General features: G+C 50.9%; 1 protein-coding gene across 3 annotated transcripts in view; it reads right to left on the bottom strand.

Moving 5' to 3' along the window:
* Window positions 1–18,270, bottom strand: part of MYO18B (myosin XVIIIB) — a 232,527-nt gene that overhangs the window by 36,461 nt on the left and 177,796 nt on the right. For all 3 annotated transcript variants that reach the window (XM_089894624.1, XM_089894623.1, XM_089894622.1), the window contains one exon: window positions 7,766–7,896. In XM_089894624.1, coding sequence (XP_089750750.1) covers window positions 7,766–7,896 — 131 coding nt within the window. The remainder of the gene's footprint in view (window positions 1–7,765; window positions 7,897–18,270) is intronic.

Here is an 18,270-nt window from a genome sequence, read left to right as displayed (position 1 = left end):
TGCAACATTTCTGGCTTTGAGGATGGAAGGGGCCACAAGCCAAGAAATGTGGGTAAACTCTAGAAGCTGGAAAAGGCAAGGAAACGGATTCTCCTCTAGAGTTTCCAGAGGAACACAGCTCTACTGACACCTTGATTTTAACCCAGGGAGATTAGACTGGATTTCTAATGAACAGAACTGTAAGTTAATAAGCCATAAAATTTGAGCTAATTTGCTATGACAGCAATAGAAAACCCCTGCAATAGAATAAAAGTATCTTTGTGAGTGACCCTAAATCTTCTTGAGGATCTATATAAATTTTTTCTGATTCGGCTTTTAAACAAACTATTTAAAAATACTTAAAAACTTTGACTGAAGTGGACAGTGTGAGTAGAACTAGCTTTATTCCTGCTGGTGGCCTGAGTCTCTTCTAAGGCTCTATGCACTGGGGCTGCAGAAGGAACACCAGGCTGGGAGGAAAGGCAACTGAATCCTCGTGTTCTGTGTGGCCTTGGCCTCCTCTCTTCCCTGTCTGGGGTGTCCGGCGTGTGAAATGAGGCGTTTGAGCCAAGATGCTTGGATGCTTAAAAATTATGTGCAATGGAGAGGATGCACTTAGGCCCCTAGAGCAGGAGTCCTGGGCCTTTTATGAGCATTTTTAAAAAAGATTTATTTTTATTTACTTATTTAGGCTGCACCAGGACTTAGCTGCAGCAGGCGGGATCTTCCTTTTCAGTTGTGGCATGTGGACTGTTAGCTGCGGCATGCGTGCACAGAGTCCTACTCACTGGACCACCAGGGAAGTCCCTATGAGCATCTTTTATGAAGACCATGGAACTTCCATTTCCCCAAACGCACAAACACAGACCCAAATTTTAGTGCAGTATCTGAGGGTTCAGAGTATAATCTCTAGAACTCGTGTGTGGACACCCCCTCCCTCGACCTACTAGTTCACAGACCCCAGTTAAGGACACTGGTTCCAGCTGACCAACGAAGCTAAAATGTGGTAGGCAAGGGTCCTGGGAAGCGGAGGGAGGGGTTTGCGTGAACAGGGCTACATCTTCTGAAACGCTCATAGAAAGACAAAAGAACTGAAGGGTCTTGCGGCCCAAGCCGTAGCGTTCAAAACTGTGTGGCATGCGCCTTAAAAACAGAGAGGGTGAGTTGTACCTGGAACAAGGTTTCTCGTGCCCGCAAACAGGGAGGAAGGACAAACACGGGCCGCAGTGGGGGTGGGACTTGAGTCATGATGATAGAGAGGGAGGGGCTTCAGGCCCATTTCCCACCCCAGGAGTCCATGACCCTGATTACAAGAGGGTGCGCCCAGAGATCCTGGTGGGTGCCTGGGCAAGCTAATGTCTCCATAATCCTAAGGCAACTGGCCTTGAACTCTGTAGGAGACAAGGTCTGGGCAGCTGGGCATACTTCCTCACCCACTTCATTGGTTCGATCTTTAACTGAACCCGGCACAGGACTGTCTGCAGAGCACAATGCAACTAACCAAGGTGCAGGCTGGTGTTAATTCAACTGGCACAACTGGACATCTCAAAGTAAATGAGTCTCTAGTCTGGGGGGAAAGAGCCCTTTCAGAAGGGAGCAAATTCAAACACTGAGTCCACCCATGGGGAAAGGTCCTCTCTCACTCCGATCAGAGGACGGCTGTACTTCAACCTAAGCTAGAATTTTCTATAGGAGTTTGCTTTGGTGTAAAAGAGGAGATTCTTCTTAAAGGAGTTTAAAACCCACTGACCCTTCCACCACAAGAAAGAGTCTCTGGACTTCAAGCTCCATGAGGCAGATCCACGTTTGCCTGTTCGCGACCATACCTCCTGCCCTAACATGGGAGGTTCTCATCGATGATGGTGATGATGGTGATGATGGTGATGATGTTGTTTATCTGTTGGGTGGGCAAGCAGAGGCCCAGGAAGGGCAGGTGACCTGTCCATGGTCCTGATCTCCTTGGCAGTGCAGCCAGCACTGGAACATGATATGTGGTGCCTGGTTTTCCCCTCATCTCCTGCCATGTGGTCAGTGGTTCTTTCTCTTGCCTTGGTGCATGTGACTTTTCAAGAGGAAGTTGGGCCAGGCACTTGTGGACAGGGGGATTGCTGATGAGCAAGAGAAGTAATTAAATGTCTTCTGTTGTATTCCTTTCAGGGGAGTCTTCGCTAGACAACTCCAGCCTGAATGCAAACATTGCCTGGGAAGTAACACATGAATGCACTGGCACCACATCACAGTGACAGACACAAGTTCACCAGAATGACAGGCCAGTTCCTTGGCAGAGAACAAAGACCTTGACAACAGAAAGGGGAAAGATGGAGTACGTCTGACATGACAGCAGAGCTTAGTCACTGGAGGTGTGTGTGATGGGGTCAACCTGGAAATCAAATCCCGGCCCCATCACTTGCTGTGTGAGCTGGGGCCAGTTTCTTGACCTCTCTAAGCTCCAGTTTCCTCTTCTGTAAACCGGGGGTGATAATGGTTACCAACCTCAGAGAGTTGTTGTGAGAACTATGTATGTGAGACAGGTAGGCTGCATGGCCTGGCACAAAGTAAGTGCTCAGGAAAGACTATTAGCACAATGAGCATGATGCCCTGTAATGCCGGAGTGGATAAAGCAGTTTGGAGCCCTCATTCCCCACGAACCCCACTAGCTGGGTATCCAGGCCTTCCAAGCTAGAAAGATGCTTAGAAAGACAGGTGTCCTCTGTGGCATCATTTAAATGTGCTATTCTGCATGAGGGCCCTGTGATGTAACTTGGATGTCTCAGAATAATGGAGAAGTGCTTTAAGCTCTTCCTTCTAAGCAAAATTAGGAGGTAAGAGAGTTGTGGGAAAAGAGACGCGGGCAGTCCCAGAGCCCGTCCTACTGCGTAGCAGGGACCGTTACAGTCTGACCAGAGCCTGGGCCCACTGATGAGTAAGTTAACTCAGAATTATGCCCTCAGTGGCAGCGGCAATCTTTGGTTAGACCCAGGTCTTTCTACTTGTCCCGCTGCAGCCTTGTTTCAGCCAAGTTAAAAGGATGTATGTTGGAAAATGTACAACTTACACTCAACACAGCAACAGAGGACTCCTTTCCAGGGCCTTCATCTCAGATGGGGCCAGCTGGCGTGGAGATACTCTTGGCTGACCCAGGAGTCAGGGGTCATCCACTGACCTCTCCACACTCCGCCCCCCACAAACTCCCAGCCAGGGTGATGACAGAGCAGCTGCAGACCCTGGGCCAGGAATAGATGGGGCTGTCAGCTGATGCACCCCTCCCTCCATGAGTAATGAGCCGGCTCCAGGCCTGGGGGAACAGCTTAAAGCATTTCTCCATTAATCTAAGGAGGTTGACGCCACAGTCTAAGTTACACCACCAGGGGCCCGGTGTAGGCGGGTACGTGTTTAAATGCTGCCGCACTGGCCACCTGGCTTTCTGAGCACGTAGCCACGTTTCCAGCCTGGAAGGCCCGTTACACTCGGATCTAATACCCAACATGGGGAAATGCGACTTTTCATAATTTGAACAAGTCTCCCAAAGAAACTCACCTCCAGCTGAAGCACCGCTCGCTCTCTCTCTCCCAGGGTGGGTTTGAATCCTAATTGAGAGCTCAGTTTGGAGACAGACCTCGGCCCAATCCCTCAGGCTCCAATCCAACCCTCTTTACCCAGGCGATGAGGCAATTAAGAGGGGAGTGCAGGGCTGAGCTGTCAGGATGGGCAGGAGCTCAGGCTGGCCCTGGGGCAGGAACTGGGGCTCTGCTCTGCCCGCGGCTCTAGAACCCAGTGGCGCACTGTATTTCTTTGTATTGTTGATAACCAACTTAGCTGCGCTGCGGCCAGACAGCATGGTTTGCACGACACTAATCCTCTGAAATTGAGACTTGAGAAGTGCTGAGGCTTCTCTGTGGCCACTTTTTCCCAGTTTCCCCCCACTCCTATGCTATTATTGAAACCCACGCTCTGTGGAAGTTTCAAATCTAAGTTACAAGACAGCGAGTCAGGACCAAGGCCTACTGAGCATTAGGAGACGCTTTCCGAAAACCACCCTGGGCTCAGGGCTGGCTTCACAGGCTTACAGCCCATGCCCAGAGGGGCCTGTGCTTGGTGTGACACTCTGCTGTGACTGCCTTGGAATTCCGAACCGATTCTGAACAAGAAGCCCCACGTTCTCATTCCACGGTGGACCCACAGATTGTGCCCGTCAATCCTGCCCGGGGTTCTGGGGCGCTTCACGGGGACACGGTGGGCTTCCACGGGCCACTTCGAAAGGGGAAGACAGGTGGGAGAGAGGGAAGTAGCAAGAGGAAGAGAGCCTTTCTTTCCCACTGATCTCACTCGGGCACACTGGTCAACCCTCACTTCCTAGAACATTCCTCATTTGCCCTGACTCACTTTTCTCCAGAGCTCCCGCATTTGGCTCCTTCTTTTTTTTTTTTTGCGGTACGCGGGCCTCTCACTGTTGTGGCCTCTCCCGTTGCGGAGCACAGGCTCCGGACGCGCAGGCTCAGCGGCCATGGATCACGGGCCCAGCCGCTCCGCGGCATGTGGGATCTTCCCGGACCGGGGCATGAACCCGTGTCCCCTGCATCGGCAGGCGGACTCTCAACCACTGCGCCACTAGGGAAGCCCTGGCTCCTTCTTTTAATCCAGGTTTCAGTTCAGTTCTTCCTCTCAGAGAGGCCATGTCTACCTCCCGTGTTATTCATCAGAGCTCTGCGTTCTCTGTCTTCGTAATTCCTACTGTATCCCAGCATTTTATTCGTCAGTCTGTCCACTGTATTCATGGGCGGGGGCACACACACACACGCGCACACACACACACACACACGCTCGCCCATCACAATGTGGGTCCACGAAGGCAGAGACCATTCCTGTGCTCTCCTCCCTCACTACTCCCTCAGGAATTTAACTTCCGCCTGACCTCGGGCAAGTTACTCAATCTCCCTGTATCTCTAAGATGGAGAAACATGATAACAAGAAGCAAGTGGAATAAGACAGACACTCGGCACAGTGTCTGGTGTGGAACAGGCAGAATCAGTCCCATGAATGAATGAATGGAACTAATGACGGCTGAGCCCCTGCCAGATAAAAGGTACTAAACCTGTGTTGGATTTTTTCACTTACTTCTTATTATCAACCCGTCTTACAAATGAAGAGACTGACGCTCAGAGAGGTTGAATAACTCACAGAAGGTCATGCAGACATAACCGCTGGATCCCTGACTGGAAATCAGGCTGGTTGAAACGCAGCGCCTGCGCCCTCCCCAAGCTGCCTCCACTTCCAGTTGCAAGAACCCCATGCATCGCCTGGGCTCTTCCAGGTACAAGATGCATTTCTTCACACCTGGGGTTCTATGATCATTTCACCCCTCGCACAACCCTGAGACGCAGGTGAGGGCCCCTCCAGTGTCGGGAAGTGTGAGTCAGGTACTGGGCAGACGCTGGAGATTCGGACGAGGAAAAGGCACCAGACGTCCAGCCGAGACGAAGATGTAAAGCCCCAGAGACAAAAGATCATGAAAATGCAAACAGAAAGCTAGGGTTCAGATTGGATCCCTGGGGGCCCAGGGACTAGAGCTCAGAAAAGCTGGATGGGAACCAGGGGGTGAGCACGAGGCTTGTCACCTGGAGCAAAGACAGATAAAAATATCTCCTATTAGAAGGAGGGTGCAGGCAGGGTCCCTTTAAGGCCTGAGGGGATCCCCTATAAACAGAGACCAGAGTGATGTCTGTAACCACCTGTGGCCTCACTGCCAGGACCTCATGCGCCAGGTGAGAACCTGCTCCTTGTTCTTTGTCACACCTTCTGTCCAGCGTGTCCCTGCACCTCCAAGCCCGGACTCTCTGCCTCTTTCCAATCTTGTTATTTTTAGAACTTTTATTGTTTATTAGAAAAGCAATCTATTGCTATGCAAGTAAAAATGGTTTAAAAGTTTTGCTCATTCACACACACACAAAAGAACACAAAATACTAGTATATACAGCCATTAATTCCCATTATGATTAATGCAAAAGTCCTAGCATTTCTATTAATGGAGAGGCCAGCCAAGCATCGAGCGGGTAATACTGACGCCAGGGGTTTGTAATTACAGATGTTAGTTCTGTTATGACACTAATAAAACTGGAGGAGGGGAGGCGGAGGGGGTTCTTGAACGTGACCCTGAGCTGGAAGCGGCTGCAGCGTCAGTATTAGCCGTTTCACCAGCAATTTGGCAGCTGTGGAAACTTGCAGGGCGTGGGAGAAATCCTTACAATGTCTGCGTGGGAGCCATTTTTGCACAAACTGAGGACGTTTGAGATAAAGCCCTTGATTTAGAGGCTAGAACATGGCAAGTCCACTGGGTCTCTGTCACACTGATGCTGAGAATGAACATCTTCATGGGAAAGTCAGAGGCTACACGCTGCCGAGCAGCTGTCACCAGCCCAGGACTGCAAGGAGAGAATGTGCTCACGGCCTCCTATTGGGGTATAAAGTACATGACTCATACGAGCGAAATCTCCCAAAGAGGACGCTAGTACAGCTAGGGACGTGTGTGCATGCTCGTTGCAGAAATTTGAGAAAATCTACATAAGCCTGAAAAAAATAAAAATTTAGGTCACCAGTAATGCCTTCCCAATGTATTAGAACGTTGGTGTGTTTCCTTCCAGTCTTTTTTCTGGACTGGGCGTGGTCAGCTCTAACACAGATGCCTGGTTCTTCCCACGGGCTGGACCACAGCCCACACACAACTCTCTCTCCTCCCCTGCTGCCCGGCTCACCCACACCTCCTGCCAGTCGGCAGCTGGCCCTGCCCACACCCCAGTAAGAGGTGGCTGGCTGGTCCCAGGAGGAACCACACCTGACGGGTAACTCGGGGCATCCCGCCCCTCACCGTCTCGTTGTCTGCACAAAGAAAACGTCTCTCCCTGTCGCCCAGGCTTTGCTGCAGAGGCTGAGATGGAGGTGGACACGCCACAGCAAGATGGGCAGCTATGATTTCCAGAGACATAACGTGTCAAGGCTACAGAGGGAGCTCAGGGCGACAGGACGCCACGGGCCATCCGCAGGGTGACAGCCAGGACTGTGTGCCCGCCGGGACACCTCCAACCACTCCCAGCGGGGCAGCCCACTCGTGGCCTGTGCAGCCTGAGACTTGGCTGGAGGCAGCGGGAGGTGGCCTATCTGTCTTCTGAGGGAGGAGAGAAGCCCTGACATTGAAGCTGAGGGCCAGCGCTCTAACCTTGCACCCTTGACCAGCTGCTGCCTCTGTGAAATTACACTCATTACCCTGTGCAGACACGGCCACACTCCTGCAGCACTTACACGCCCCGACGCTGGTCACCTAGTGACTCACTCCAACCCCACTCACAAGCGACAAGGCGGGGAGTGAGTGGAGTATACGGAACGTCCCCTCTGTAGGTCAAAAGGGGTCAACTCTTGGCCATTTCACGTGGTTTGCCCGGTAGTGCTATGTCCACTTTACAGATGAGAGAATTAGGCCCAGACTGGATGTGTGACCTGCCCGAGATCACACACTGGAGGACACTTTGCAGCCATTCCTCCAGACCGTCTCCCCAAAGGCTCGGCAAACCAGGCTCTAGGCGTTTGGCGGTAACACGGAGACGTCACCACCAGCGGAGAAGCATCCTGCCTCTGCTCGCCTGAGGCGGCCAGTTATTCCTCCCACGCCCCGGCGCGCCTGAGTCCCCGGACCCCCAGACCTGAGAGGGGCAGCACTGCCCACCGGAGGCTGCAGAGCTCCCCAGGGTGCAGCCCACCTGCCACGCCCAGCCCCAGCCGCCTCCTGGTAGCTTACCTCTCCGTGTCGCTGTCGCTGGATACCACCTCTTCCAAGGCTGCCTGCAGGTCGGCGATCCGCCGGATGGACGTCTCCAGGTCTGTCTGGAGGGTCTGTCTCACTGCGGCGAGCTCCTCCACGTACTTCTCCTGGAGACAGAGGCCACAGCACACGCTGGCCTTGGGCGAGACCCCCACCCGCCTACGAGAGCTCTGGGGAGGGGCCTGGCGCTCACTGGGACCCTGTGACGTGGCGCGTGCCCACAAGGGGCTCTCTCTATGGACAGGCTCGTGGACCCTCAGATGCTCTGGATTTTACAGAGGAGGAAGTGGATGCCTGGGGGCTCCAGGGCACGGCCCCGCACAGAGCTCACTCACCCACACGGGGGGTGCCGGCCCCAAATGGACACCCTGGATAGATGGGTCGATGGATGAGTCAATGTATGTTTCCCAGGAGAGTTGCGGAGGCTGGTTCTGGAAGCGGAGTCTCTGTCCCAGGGATGGATGTGGAGCGGGAGATTGGGGGGACGGCAGAACAAGAACGGGTCCCTCACAGCTCTGTCACCTAGACCCCCCCCAACGTTCCATCCTCAAAGGCAGCAAAAGGCAAAGATGGAAACCCCAGTGGGGCTCCCCGCGGAGCCGGCCAGCACCGCTGGCACTCACTGAGACCTTTCCACGCCCAGCATTGTGCTCAGCGTTTCACGCTCCTGGCCTCACTCACTCCTCACAAGTCTGGCACGTGGCTCTTTATTACTGATCCCATTTCACAGATGAGGAAATGAGGCCTGGGGGACCGCAAGCTCGAACTGGAACACGAGCTGGAACCCAAGCTTGGTGCATCTGACTCTCCATGCTCATCCCGTTACTTTCTGCCCTGACTGGATTTTTGTCCAGACTCCCTGGAAAATCTCTGACTTTCATTTGTAACGTTATTCCCACGCTCCTCCCCTTTAACACAATGACTGTCAACTGAGGGTGAGTTTGCCCTCCAGGGGACATCAGGCGACGTCCAGAGGCGTTTCTGGTTGTCACACTTGGGAGTCTGACGGCATCTAGCAGAGTAGAGGCCAAGGGCGCTGCCCAGCATCTTACAACGCACAAGGCAACCTCCACCATGAAGGATTACTTCACACAAATGTCAACAGTGTCCAGCCTGAGAAACCCTGGGTTAAACCCAGAAACCCACCTTCTGGGAATTAATCCCATGGGGTGTAAACTAAAACACAGAGCAAGGCTCTGTAACCAGGGATGCCTGGGGCTGTGCTACTGATGACACGAGAGGCTGAGAGCCGCCTTGTCACCTGGCAACTGGGACTGGTTACGGAAATCACAGCGCGTCACTTTGATGCTATTAGGCAGACGTCAACATTAGAAATAAGGATGGTGGCAGTATGGAACGCCTTCTGTGAAATACCATTAAGCAAGCAGAAGAGGACAGAGAATATCGTGCCCAAGTCTACGTGCGCATAGCACACATGCAGCTGGGAAAACACTTGGAGAGTTGAGAATATTTATGGATGGGAGCAAAGAGGGGTTATGGATAGGATTTTTCTTTTGAGCTGCTCTAATTATGTCAAGTTTCTTTTTTGACTGCTGTCTTTTAAGAAACATGTATATACCAACTGATGAGAGCGTGAAGGGGTGAAAACTAAGAATTGAGGGTCAATATAAGTACAATTCCCAGCTCCCCACGCAACCCACTAGCTGTGGGACCGGAAACGGTTCACAGTCCCTCTCTGAGCCTGGGATTGTTTTTCTTTATTTTGTAGATGAGGAAATCGAGGCCACTGAAGTCACTCAAGGCTGCAAGGAGGGGAACCCCGGTCTGCCCCACTCCCAGGCCAGTGATCTTTCTGGGGCTCTGTTTGCCTGCCCCAGTGAAAGCCAGCGGGGACCAGGGCTGCTCCCCGTCACAGGGGCGCGCTCAGCTCCGCATAGCAGACCAGCTTGTCCATTCACGGTATTGTATAGCAGACCAGCTTGTCCATTCACGGTATTGCCTTCACACTGACTTTTGAGTCTTCTCCAATTTGAGAGAGAGAGCGAGCGAGCAAAGACCAAGAAAGCCAAAGAAGCAAGCCCAGCTGACGAGGGAGGGGGCGACGTGGAGAGGTGGGGGAGAGGTGCCCTGGGTTGAAACAGCCCGCTGTGAAATCCCCATCTTGGTGCTGACAAGGTGAGAAATGGTCTGAGGCAGGGCCCCAGGCAGGAGGTCGGTGGACTGTCAGAGGAAATAACACACCGTGGGACGGCGAGGGGGGTATTCGCCCAGGAGGCGAGCTTGTCAGCTCATAAAGACACCTAGGAAAATGGCTGGGCACACGATCCCAGGAGATTACAGGAGCGTCGCCCGAGCGCTGCTTCTTGCTAGTGGGCCGGGATGACAGCGTCCCTGGGAGGAGAGGGGACGAGGCACCTGTGTATCTGTGAGACATGGAGATGCTACCCATGTCCATGTCTGGGACATTCCAGGCACGTGGTGAACGTTTCTTTTAGAGATGAGGAAACTCATCTCTCACCAGAACAGCAAAAAGACCCACCCAAGGTCATGCAGCTGGGAGACCACAAAACTAGGCAGCCAAGTCTTGGGTTCTCAGGTGAGGCCCTTAGGCCACACGAGCTGAGAGAGAAGAGCCCAGATGTCCCCTCCTGGTTGTGCCTGGGTGACCTTGGCCCACGTCAACGTCACACGGAGGGAGCAACGAGGTCTTACAGTCTCGATCCGCGAGAAGCCTCCTGGCGGACAGAGGACAGGGAAGGGAAGGATGCTGGGTCTCAGGGACAGGTGGCTCTGAGCCAGGACCAAGCAGGTGAGCAGAGGAAATAGGGACCTGAGATGCATCAGATCCATAATATCATGAAAGTGAAAGTAGGCTCTGGAGCCAGGATGCCTGGGTTCGAATCCCAGCTCTACCACTCACTGGCTGTGTGACTTTCAGCAAGTTATTCAACCTCTCTGACCCCCACGGGTAAAATGGGGGCAGCCGTAGTCCCCTTCCCAGGGCTGCTGTGAGGATCGAATGAGCTTGGCAGAGAGGAAAGGCTTGGCCAGTGGTGGCATCGCTACGTCTTAACGCTCAGAGAACGACGAGCAATTGTGTGGGTGTCCCCACGTCACGGGGGGGGGCGGTTTGCCAAGGTCACGCAGAGAATAAGGAGGCTGGCATGCAGGGCTCTGAAAGCTTTCTCACCATCTGCAGAGGAAAGACGGGGGTGGAAAGCAAGGGCAGCTTAGAGGATGAGTTAGCTAGACAGGGCGAGGACAGCTGAGAGCAAGAAAACCATCAACAGACAGGTGAGGCCTGTGGTGCCGGGGACCTGCCGCTACTGCCTCCCTCCACTGTGCCCCTTGCCCTCCGCGCCCCACCCCCACCTGCCTGGGGTCACGCCTCAGGCTCAGCAGGAACCTCCCAGGGAGACGGATGTGGGAAATTCAGAGTCTGTAATCAGCGAACCTCTCCTGTTTCAACTTGAAAACCAACTAGTCTGCTGACTGCCGAGGCCAAGTCATCGGGCGAAATGGATGCGGTGCCACAACTAGTCTGCTGACTGCCGAGGCCAAGTCATCGGGCAAAATGGATGCGGTGCCACAACTAGTCTGCTGACTGCCGAGGCCAAGTCATCGGGCGAAATGGATGCGGTGCCCACACTGTCTCCTGGGGGCAGACAAAACAAGGCCCAAGCCAGAGACGGCTCGAGAGACATGGAGGGGAGGGTGGTGCACCAGGAGAAGGGGGCACAGGGGAGGCCCCCTCTGGGGCCTTCTTCCACCTCCATGAGCAGCAGCGCTCAGGATCGGGTCAGGACTGCTACGCAAATGGGATTGTGTTTTGAGGCCAAGTACGAGCTCGGTCTTCTCTGTTTTACTCTCTTTGCGGGCTTGGAGCAGGAAGAAGTTGTGGGGGGGAAATTAGGGAACAAAAGTATTTAGACAGTAAGATGTGTACAATAGAAACCTACTAATAAACATACCATATGTCCATATTACTCCACAGCTACAATGTAGTGATATACATTGTAACAGACACACAACATGCTAACGTAGATTATTATATATTCATTATATACACACACACACACACACACACACACACACTGTCATACCATTCATTCAATAAGCATCTACTGAGCATGAACTACGTGCCAGCAGCACTGATCTAGGCACAGGCAGTGCAGATAAAATCCTAACTTCCATGAGCCCTGATCTTTCTGTATTGCTGCCATCTAGAACAGAGCAGGCACTCAATATGTCTTGGGACTGAGTGAATGGCGTTACCGCACGACTGTAAGAGCTGAATGAAGGAGGGATACACACTAAGGCACACATAATACACACCACGCACACAGAGATCAACACAAGACTACGACGTATGTGTACGCGCCAGCCTCCCCTGCATCACATGAGAGAGTCATCAACCCTCGTTAAACTCCCAAGCTGCTCCCCCGGAACGTGCTGTGTGGAGTTGCCCGTGTTGGGAGCAGTTTGTGTGATAATCAGTGGCTGCAATTAAAATCATCTCCCTTGTGATGTCCCATTAGAGGCTAATCTTTGAAACTGTGGTCCGGGATCCCTGCCCCGGGCATCTCAATCTGCAGAGGACCCTCTCCTGCCTGCAGATGCACAGGACTCTCCTACGTCACTTTCTGCGCCTCTGGAGGTTGCCTCTCTAAGCTCTGGAGGTGTCCCGCAAGGCCTCCCAAAGTTAATTTCACCTAATTTATATTATAGATCAGACTATCTCAAAACATCCTCAAAACCTGATGAAAATTCACCTTGTTATTCTTTTCTGATGTGCTAATGACAAACAGAAACTTCATGTTACAGAGCCTGGTGTTAAGAAAAAATTATACGCACCTGCATATGCTGTGTAACTGTGTATAATTGTACGTTTATATAAAGAATACATGTAGTATATAGAAATGTAAATACATAAATATGTATACGTGTGAATGTGTGTTCTCATGTGTATTTACAGATTCACACACAAATATTCCCAGTCTGACACGTAGCACAAACTTAATAAGTATTTGTGAATAATTAATAAATGAACGTATTTATTTCTATTTCTCACGTGGGCAGGCGTGCTACTAAATGTTTGGGAAAAAACCTTATCTCACGCAATCTTTATAAAAACCCTCGGAATCACATACAATATAAACACATAAAAAGTAACGTGAGAACATTACAGCAAACTCGTTGCAGAGCTATTATCTCTGTGCAGTGAGATATCAGGTGATTCCCACCCCCCCTTTTTATACTTCTCCCGATATTCTGCAAAGAATATGGTTTACTTTTATTATCAGAAAATTAAAAATACAGGACTTCATTTCTCTCTGCACTGCAATCACCAACCCCCTGGTCCACCCGCTCAATGCCTCGCATGGCAGCCTCATTATCCCCATTTTACAGATGAGCAGGCTGAGCCTCAGGAAGGTTAAGTCACTTGCCCAGGGACATGCACCCAAGACATGACAGGCTAGAGTGGACCCAGGTCTCCTGACCCCAGCCCACAGCTATTTTCCCCTTTGCCTCTATTTGCTCCTGCTTCATCCAAGGATGCCTGTGTCTCCAGAGCTGGGGGGAGTCTTCCCAGAAAGCAAGGTTATGAGGAACTTCCATTGTTTCATTCAAATTGTCCAAGGGTCACTTGCCTGGGAGAAAGGAGGCTATGGGGGAAAGTAAAGGCCCCGTGCATTGTGTCCTGGCAAGAGCTCCAAGGCCATATTGGCAATGGAGTGAGCATGAGCAGGAAGCGTTCAGTTCCATTTTGGGAAAGAGTTGGGGCGCCCCTTAGGAAACCCCAAGTGATACATCAGATTCTCTTATTTAAGACTGAAAAAGAGCCCAACCTCTAGCTGGAAGGGGACTAAGGAGAAGGTAGTTGTCACTAGACAATCTCCTTTCTTCATAATCATCCTGCAAAGTGTTTTCTTTTAATGATGTGGTGATACAGAGAGACTCATCAAAGATCCCAAAGTCACCCAGCTAGACAGTGACACGTAGGTTCAAGCTCATGCCTGCCTGTTTCCAAAGGGTCAGGAAACATCATGACTCCTCCTGTCCTTTTCTTCGCCTACGGCAGGCATGCCTAATCGATCACTGCACAGACCCAGGCAATGTGGGGCCTGAGTCCTTTCTCTGAACCACCAAGCTGAGTGCTTCACCCCAGTACTGCCCTGTGCTCCATCCACCAGCATCAACTGGAACTCCCAACTCTGCCACACTTCAAATGATCTCAATCCTCCTGGAAATGCCTCCTGAATTCTCAAAGAAGGCACTTAATATAAGTTGGTTGCGGGTGGGGGGGGGCTGGTATTTCTGGTATTTCTCCTTGAATATTGATGAGTGCTCTATGAAACCGAGGGAAGCTGAAGCCCAACCACACTTAGGGAGGGACCCTGGCTGGTAGGGAGGGACCCTGGCTGGTGGGGAGGGGGAGATGCAAACTACCAACAACATGGGAGCAGCAGGAAAAGCTCTGGCTTTAGGATGAGATGAACCCTGAGGCACTATGTGAATTCTGAAGAATTACTAACCCTTCCTTACTTTCAGTTCCTCATCTGTTAAAATGACAGTGTTATTCTGCAACAAACGGTATTGCAAGGAACAAGTGAAATAATGTAAAACTGCGTATATCTGGTATACCTAATACTGTGGCACGTACTTGATACATAACAAAGGTTCCCATTTCCTTCTTTCAAAGTAAAGACTCCAAAAACATGAAACCTGCAGGGACTGTATAGTGAGGATAGCCTCATTTCTCAGAAAATGAATTCTATGAACCTGATACTTTTCTGTTGAAGCCAGAAGGATTTAATGCAATACCTCCAAGGAGCCTGTATCAGTCAGGAAAATAGAAATCACTCTAGATCATTCAGCCAAAGGAATTTAATATAGGGAATTGGTTTTTCAGGTGATGGAAAAGATGAGAAGCCAGAAGAGATTAACAACTACAGGAAGGCACTGCCAACCTAGGGCTGGAAGGAAAAGCCAAAAAGTTCGGCCATCCAACGGGCAACAGCAGGGCTGCCCAATGGGAGCTGCAGTCAGGGAGGAGGGTGCCAAATGGGATCCGGAATTACAGAGGCTGGGCTGCAGTCAGGTATGCCCCCCACCCCCGACCCCAAGGCAGTGCGAGAGAGGGAGAAATACACTGGTTCTTCTACTCCTCCTGTCTTTCAACTGTCCCTCACTGCCGTTCACTTGGCTGAACCTACCAGAAGGCAAGCTCTTCAAACAGTTTAGAGCACAGCAGAGAAACGGTGGGAGTGAATCTGAGAGCAAACGGGAGAATTCCTGGTACAGAGCACAGAGGCATCTGGGCTATAGCCAGGCTTCATTATTAAAAACAGATGAGGGTGTTTTCAGTCTGTAAAAATTCATCCAACTGGACACTTCTAAGATTTGCACACTCTTCTAGTTGTATATTTCAAGGAAAACATTACAATAAATCCAGAATTAACGACTGTCAAGTGTTACAACCAAATGCTGGATTACAACCCCCAGTCTGGATTAGTTATTTATTGCTACATAACAAATTGCCTCAACACCTAGTCACTTTGAAATATCAAATGTCATTCTCGCTCATGGTTTTCTGTGGGTCAGGAATTCAGAGGCGGCTTAGCTGTGTGGTTCTGGCTCATGGTCTATGGTAGGATGAATAAGGCCCCCAAAGATGTCCACGTCCTAATCCCCAGAAAATGTGAATATGTTCACTTAGATGGCAAAAGGAATTTTGCAGATGTGACTAAATTAAAAATCTTAAGATGAGCGTTTATCCTGGATTATGTGGATAAGCTGGGTGGCCCCTAAATGTAATCATAAGGGTCCTTATAAAAGGGAGGTGATAGGGTCAGTGGGGAAGAAAACAGTGCTGTGATGATGGAATCATGGATAGGAGTGATGCAGCCAGGAGCCAAGAAATGCTGGCTGCCTCTAGAAGCTGGAAGATGCAAGGAATGGATCACCCCCTGGGGCCTCCAGAAGGAGCCAGCCCTCCTTTCACCTTGATTTTAACCCCTTAAGACTCATTTTGGACTTCTGACCTTCATAACTATCAGAGAATAAACTGTGTTATTTTAAAGTTACTATGTTTGTGGTAATTTGCTGCAACAGCAATGGGAAACCTACACAGGATTTGTCACGATGTCACAGTGAAGATGTCAGCCAGGTATGGTTGTCTGAAGGCCGCCCTGAAGCTGGAGAGTCCTTTTTAGAAAGCTCACTGACATGGCTATTGGCTGGAGGCCTTAGTTCCCTGCCACGAGGGCCCCCACTGAGCTGCTTGAGTGTTCTCATGACATGGTGGCTGGCTTTACCAGAGCACGTGATCCAAGGGAGAGCAAGGCAAATGCCAAAAACCTTTTATAACCTAGCCTCCAAGTGACATACCATTGCTCCTGACCATCTATTGGTCACACAGACCAACTCCAATACAGTACGGAGGAGGCTACAGGGGGGTGTGAAGGCAGAGATGGGGACCGCTGAGAACCTTCTTGGAGGCTGGCCCCCACAGTAACACTGACACTTCTTCACCCACAGGCCCCAGCTCCAGTGACTCCCTCACCCACAAAGGAAAATCCTGTAGGAACCCTGAGCTGCTTCTCATTCCTTGGAGCACATCTGTTTATAGGTTGTACAATGTCCCCCCCAAAGATATGTTGAAATCCTAATCCCCAGTAGTTCAGAATGCAACTGTATTTGGAGTCAGGGTCTTTACAGAGGCAATCAAGTTAAAACAAGGTCATGAGAGAGGGACCTAATCCAACATGACCGGTGCTCTTATGAGAAGAGGGAAATTTGGAAATGACGACAGTCATGCATAGAGGAAAGATGATGTGAAGCCATAGAGGGAGAGCGCCGCGTGGAGACAAAAGATTCAAGAGTTGCACCTATAATCTAAGGAACATCAAAGATTGCCCGCAAACCACCAGGAGAGAGGCATGGGACAGTTTCTTCTCTAGCGCCTTCAGGGGAGCGAGGCCCTGCGGACGACATCTTGATTTTAGATTTCTAGTCTCCAGGATGTGAGACAATGCGTTGCTGTTTTACCGAGCTACCCGGTTTGTGGTACTTGGTTACAGCAGCCTGAGCAAACTAATGTAACACCGTGTGATCTTTTATTTTTCTTTTATACATCATTACCTTTCTTTTCTGGTTCTAATAGGGTTCATTACACAGAATTTAGAAAATAGAGTTGCCAAAGGAAAAAAAACATTAAAAATTGCCCTTCAGTCTGTTACCTCGGGGACAGCCCCTCTTGATGACTATGTTGGTGTGTCTCCATCCTGTGTTCACTTCTTCATGTGTGTATAGACACATCTATTGGACACGCACTGGGGCAAAAGAGTTTTATAGGAAAGGGAGAATGGAGTTAGCCAGGCGGACAAGCAGGGGACCGTGGCGCCCCTGCCCTGCCAGGACTCTCCGGTATCTCCAGGCAGAAGAACGCGTGGGGCTCCAGGCGCCTGCTTGCTATCTTTCATTTCCCTTCTCACTTTTCAAGCTGATTGTTTTAAAATGCCCCCAGCTACTACCTGAGGGCCTTTATCACTTTCTGGAAAGTTAATATTTTAGGTAACTTGGGCTGTTCTAGATGAGAAAGAGCCAGCCTGCAGAAAGTCTCAGATGTATTTGCTACGCACGTCCACGCATCACGTAAACATCTGTGGACACACACACCATATACCAGGGGCCCAAACTGAGGCTCAGGGCAGGAAGCCACCTGGCCAAGGTTGCTGGGGCCACTGGGTGGCAGAAGCAGAACTGGAGTCTTTCCTACCCAGGTCATCTCTCTGTCAGCAAGTGTGTGCCTCTCTCCTTTCTCTGTTCTCACACTTCGGATGAGCCATTTTTGCCTAAACCCTGGCTCCAGCTACTCAAGTCATAACAGTGCCATGGGCTGGGGCTACAGTTATGAGAAGGGGGCTCCGAACTTGATTCTTGTGGTCCCACGTTTCTCCTGATGGGTGGGGAGTGGCAGAAGGCACAGCCTCCTTGGAAGGGCATGAGACCCTCACACACAGAAGGGGAATGTGGCTGAGGGTCTTTGGAGCCAGCAGGATGGCAGTGGGGAGGGCAGGGTGATCAGGCTTCAAGGCACCAGTGGGCTGTGAGTCTTAGGGTCACAAAGTTTGCAAATAAAACTTTTAAAAAACCTCTCTAAGGTTCCTTACAGTTCTAACTACTCAGAGCTGGTAGCCCTCCCAGCCCTAGAACCGCCCCAGCCTGTGACTACTGCTGCAGCACCTTCAGAAAGGGACAAAGAACTGTCACCGGAGTGCAACTCTCTCAAGGTTGGCACCCACAGGGCCCTCACAAAACCTCCAGCCGCAGAAAGACATCCTGACCTGGCGTGAATCCAAACACCCCACTCCCCACTTCCCAGAGCTGCCCACCCAACTGCTTCCTGCAAAAAGGAAAAAAGGCATTTCATTTTTTTCTGCTCCAGTGCAAATATGACATATCTGTGCCATCTGATTTTCCTGACAAATAATTACATCAACATAATTATGCCTCAA

This window comes from Delphinapterus leucas, chromosome 14, assembly GCF_059928025.1.
Source record: "Delphinapterus leucas isolate spDelLeu-1000000601 "Yukka" chromosome 14, BTC_Dleu_Yukka2, whole genome shotgun sequence".
Classification (NCBI taxonomy): Eukaryota; Metazoa; Chordata; class Mammalia; order Artiodactyla; family Monodontidae; genus Delphinapterus; species Delphinapterus leucas.
This window is presented reverse-complemented; position numbering and strand designations above follow the sequence as displayed.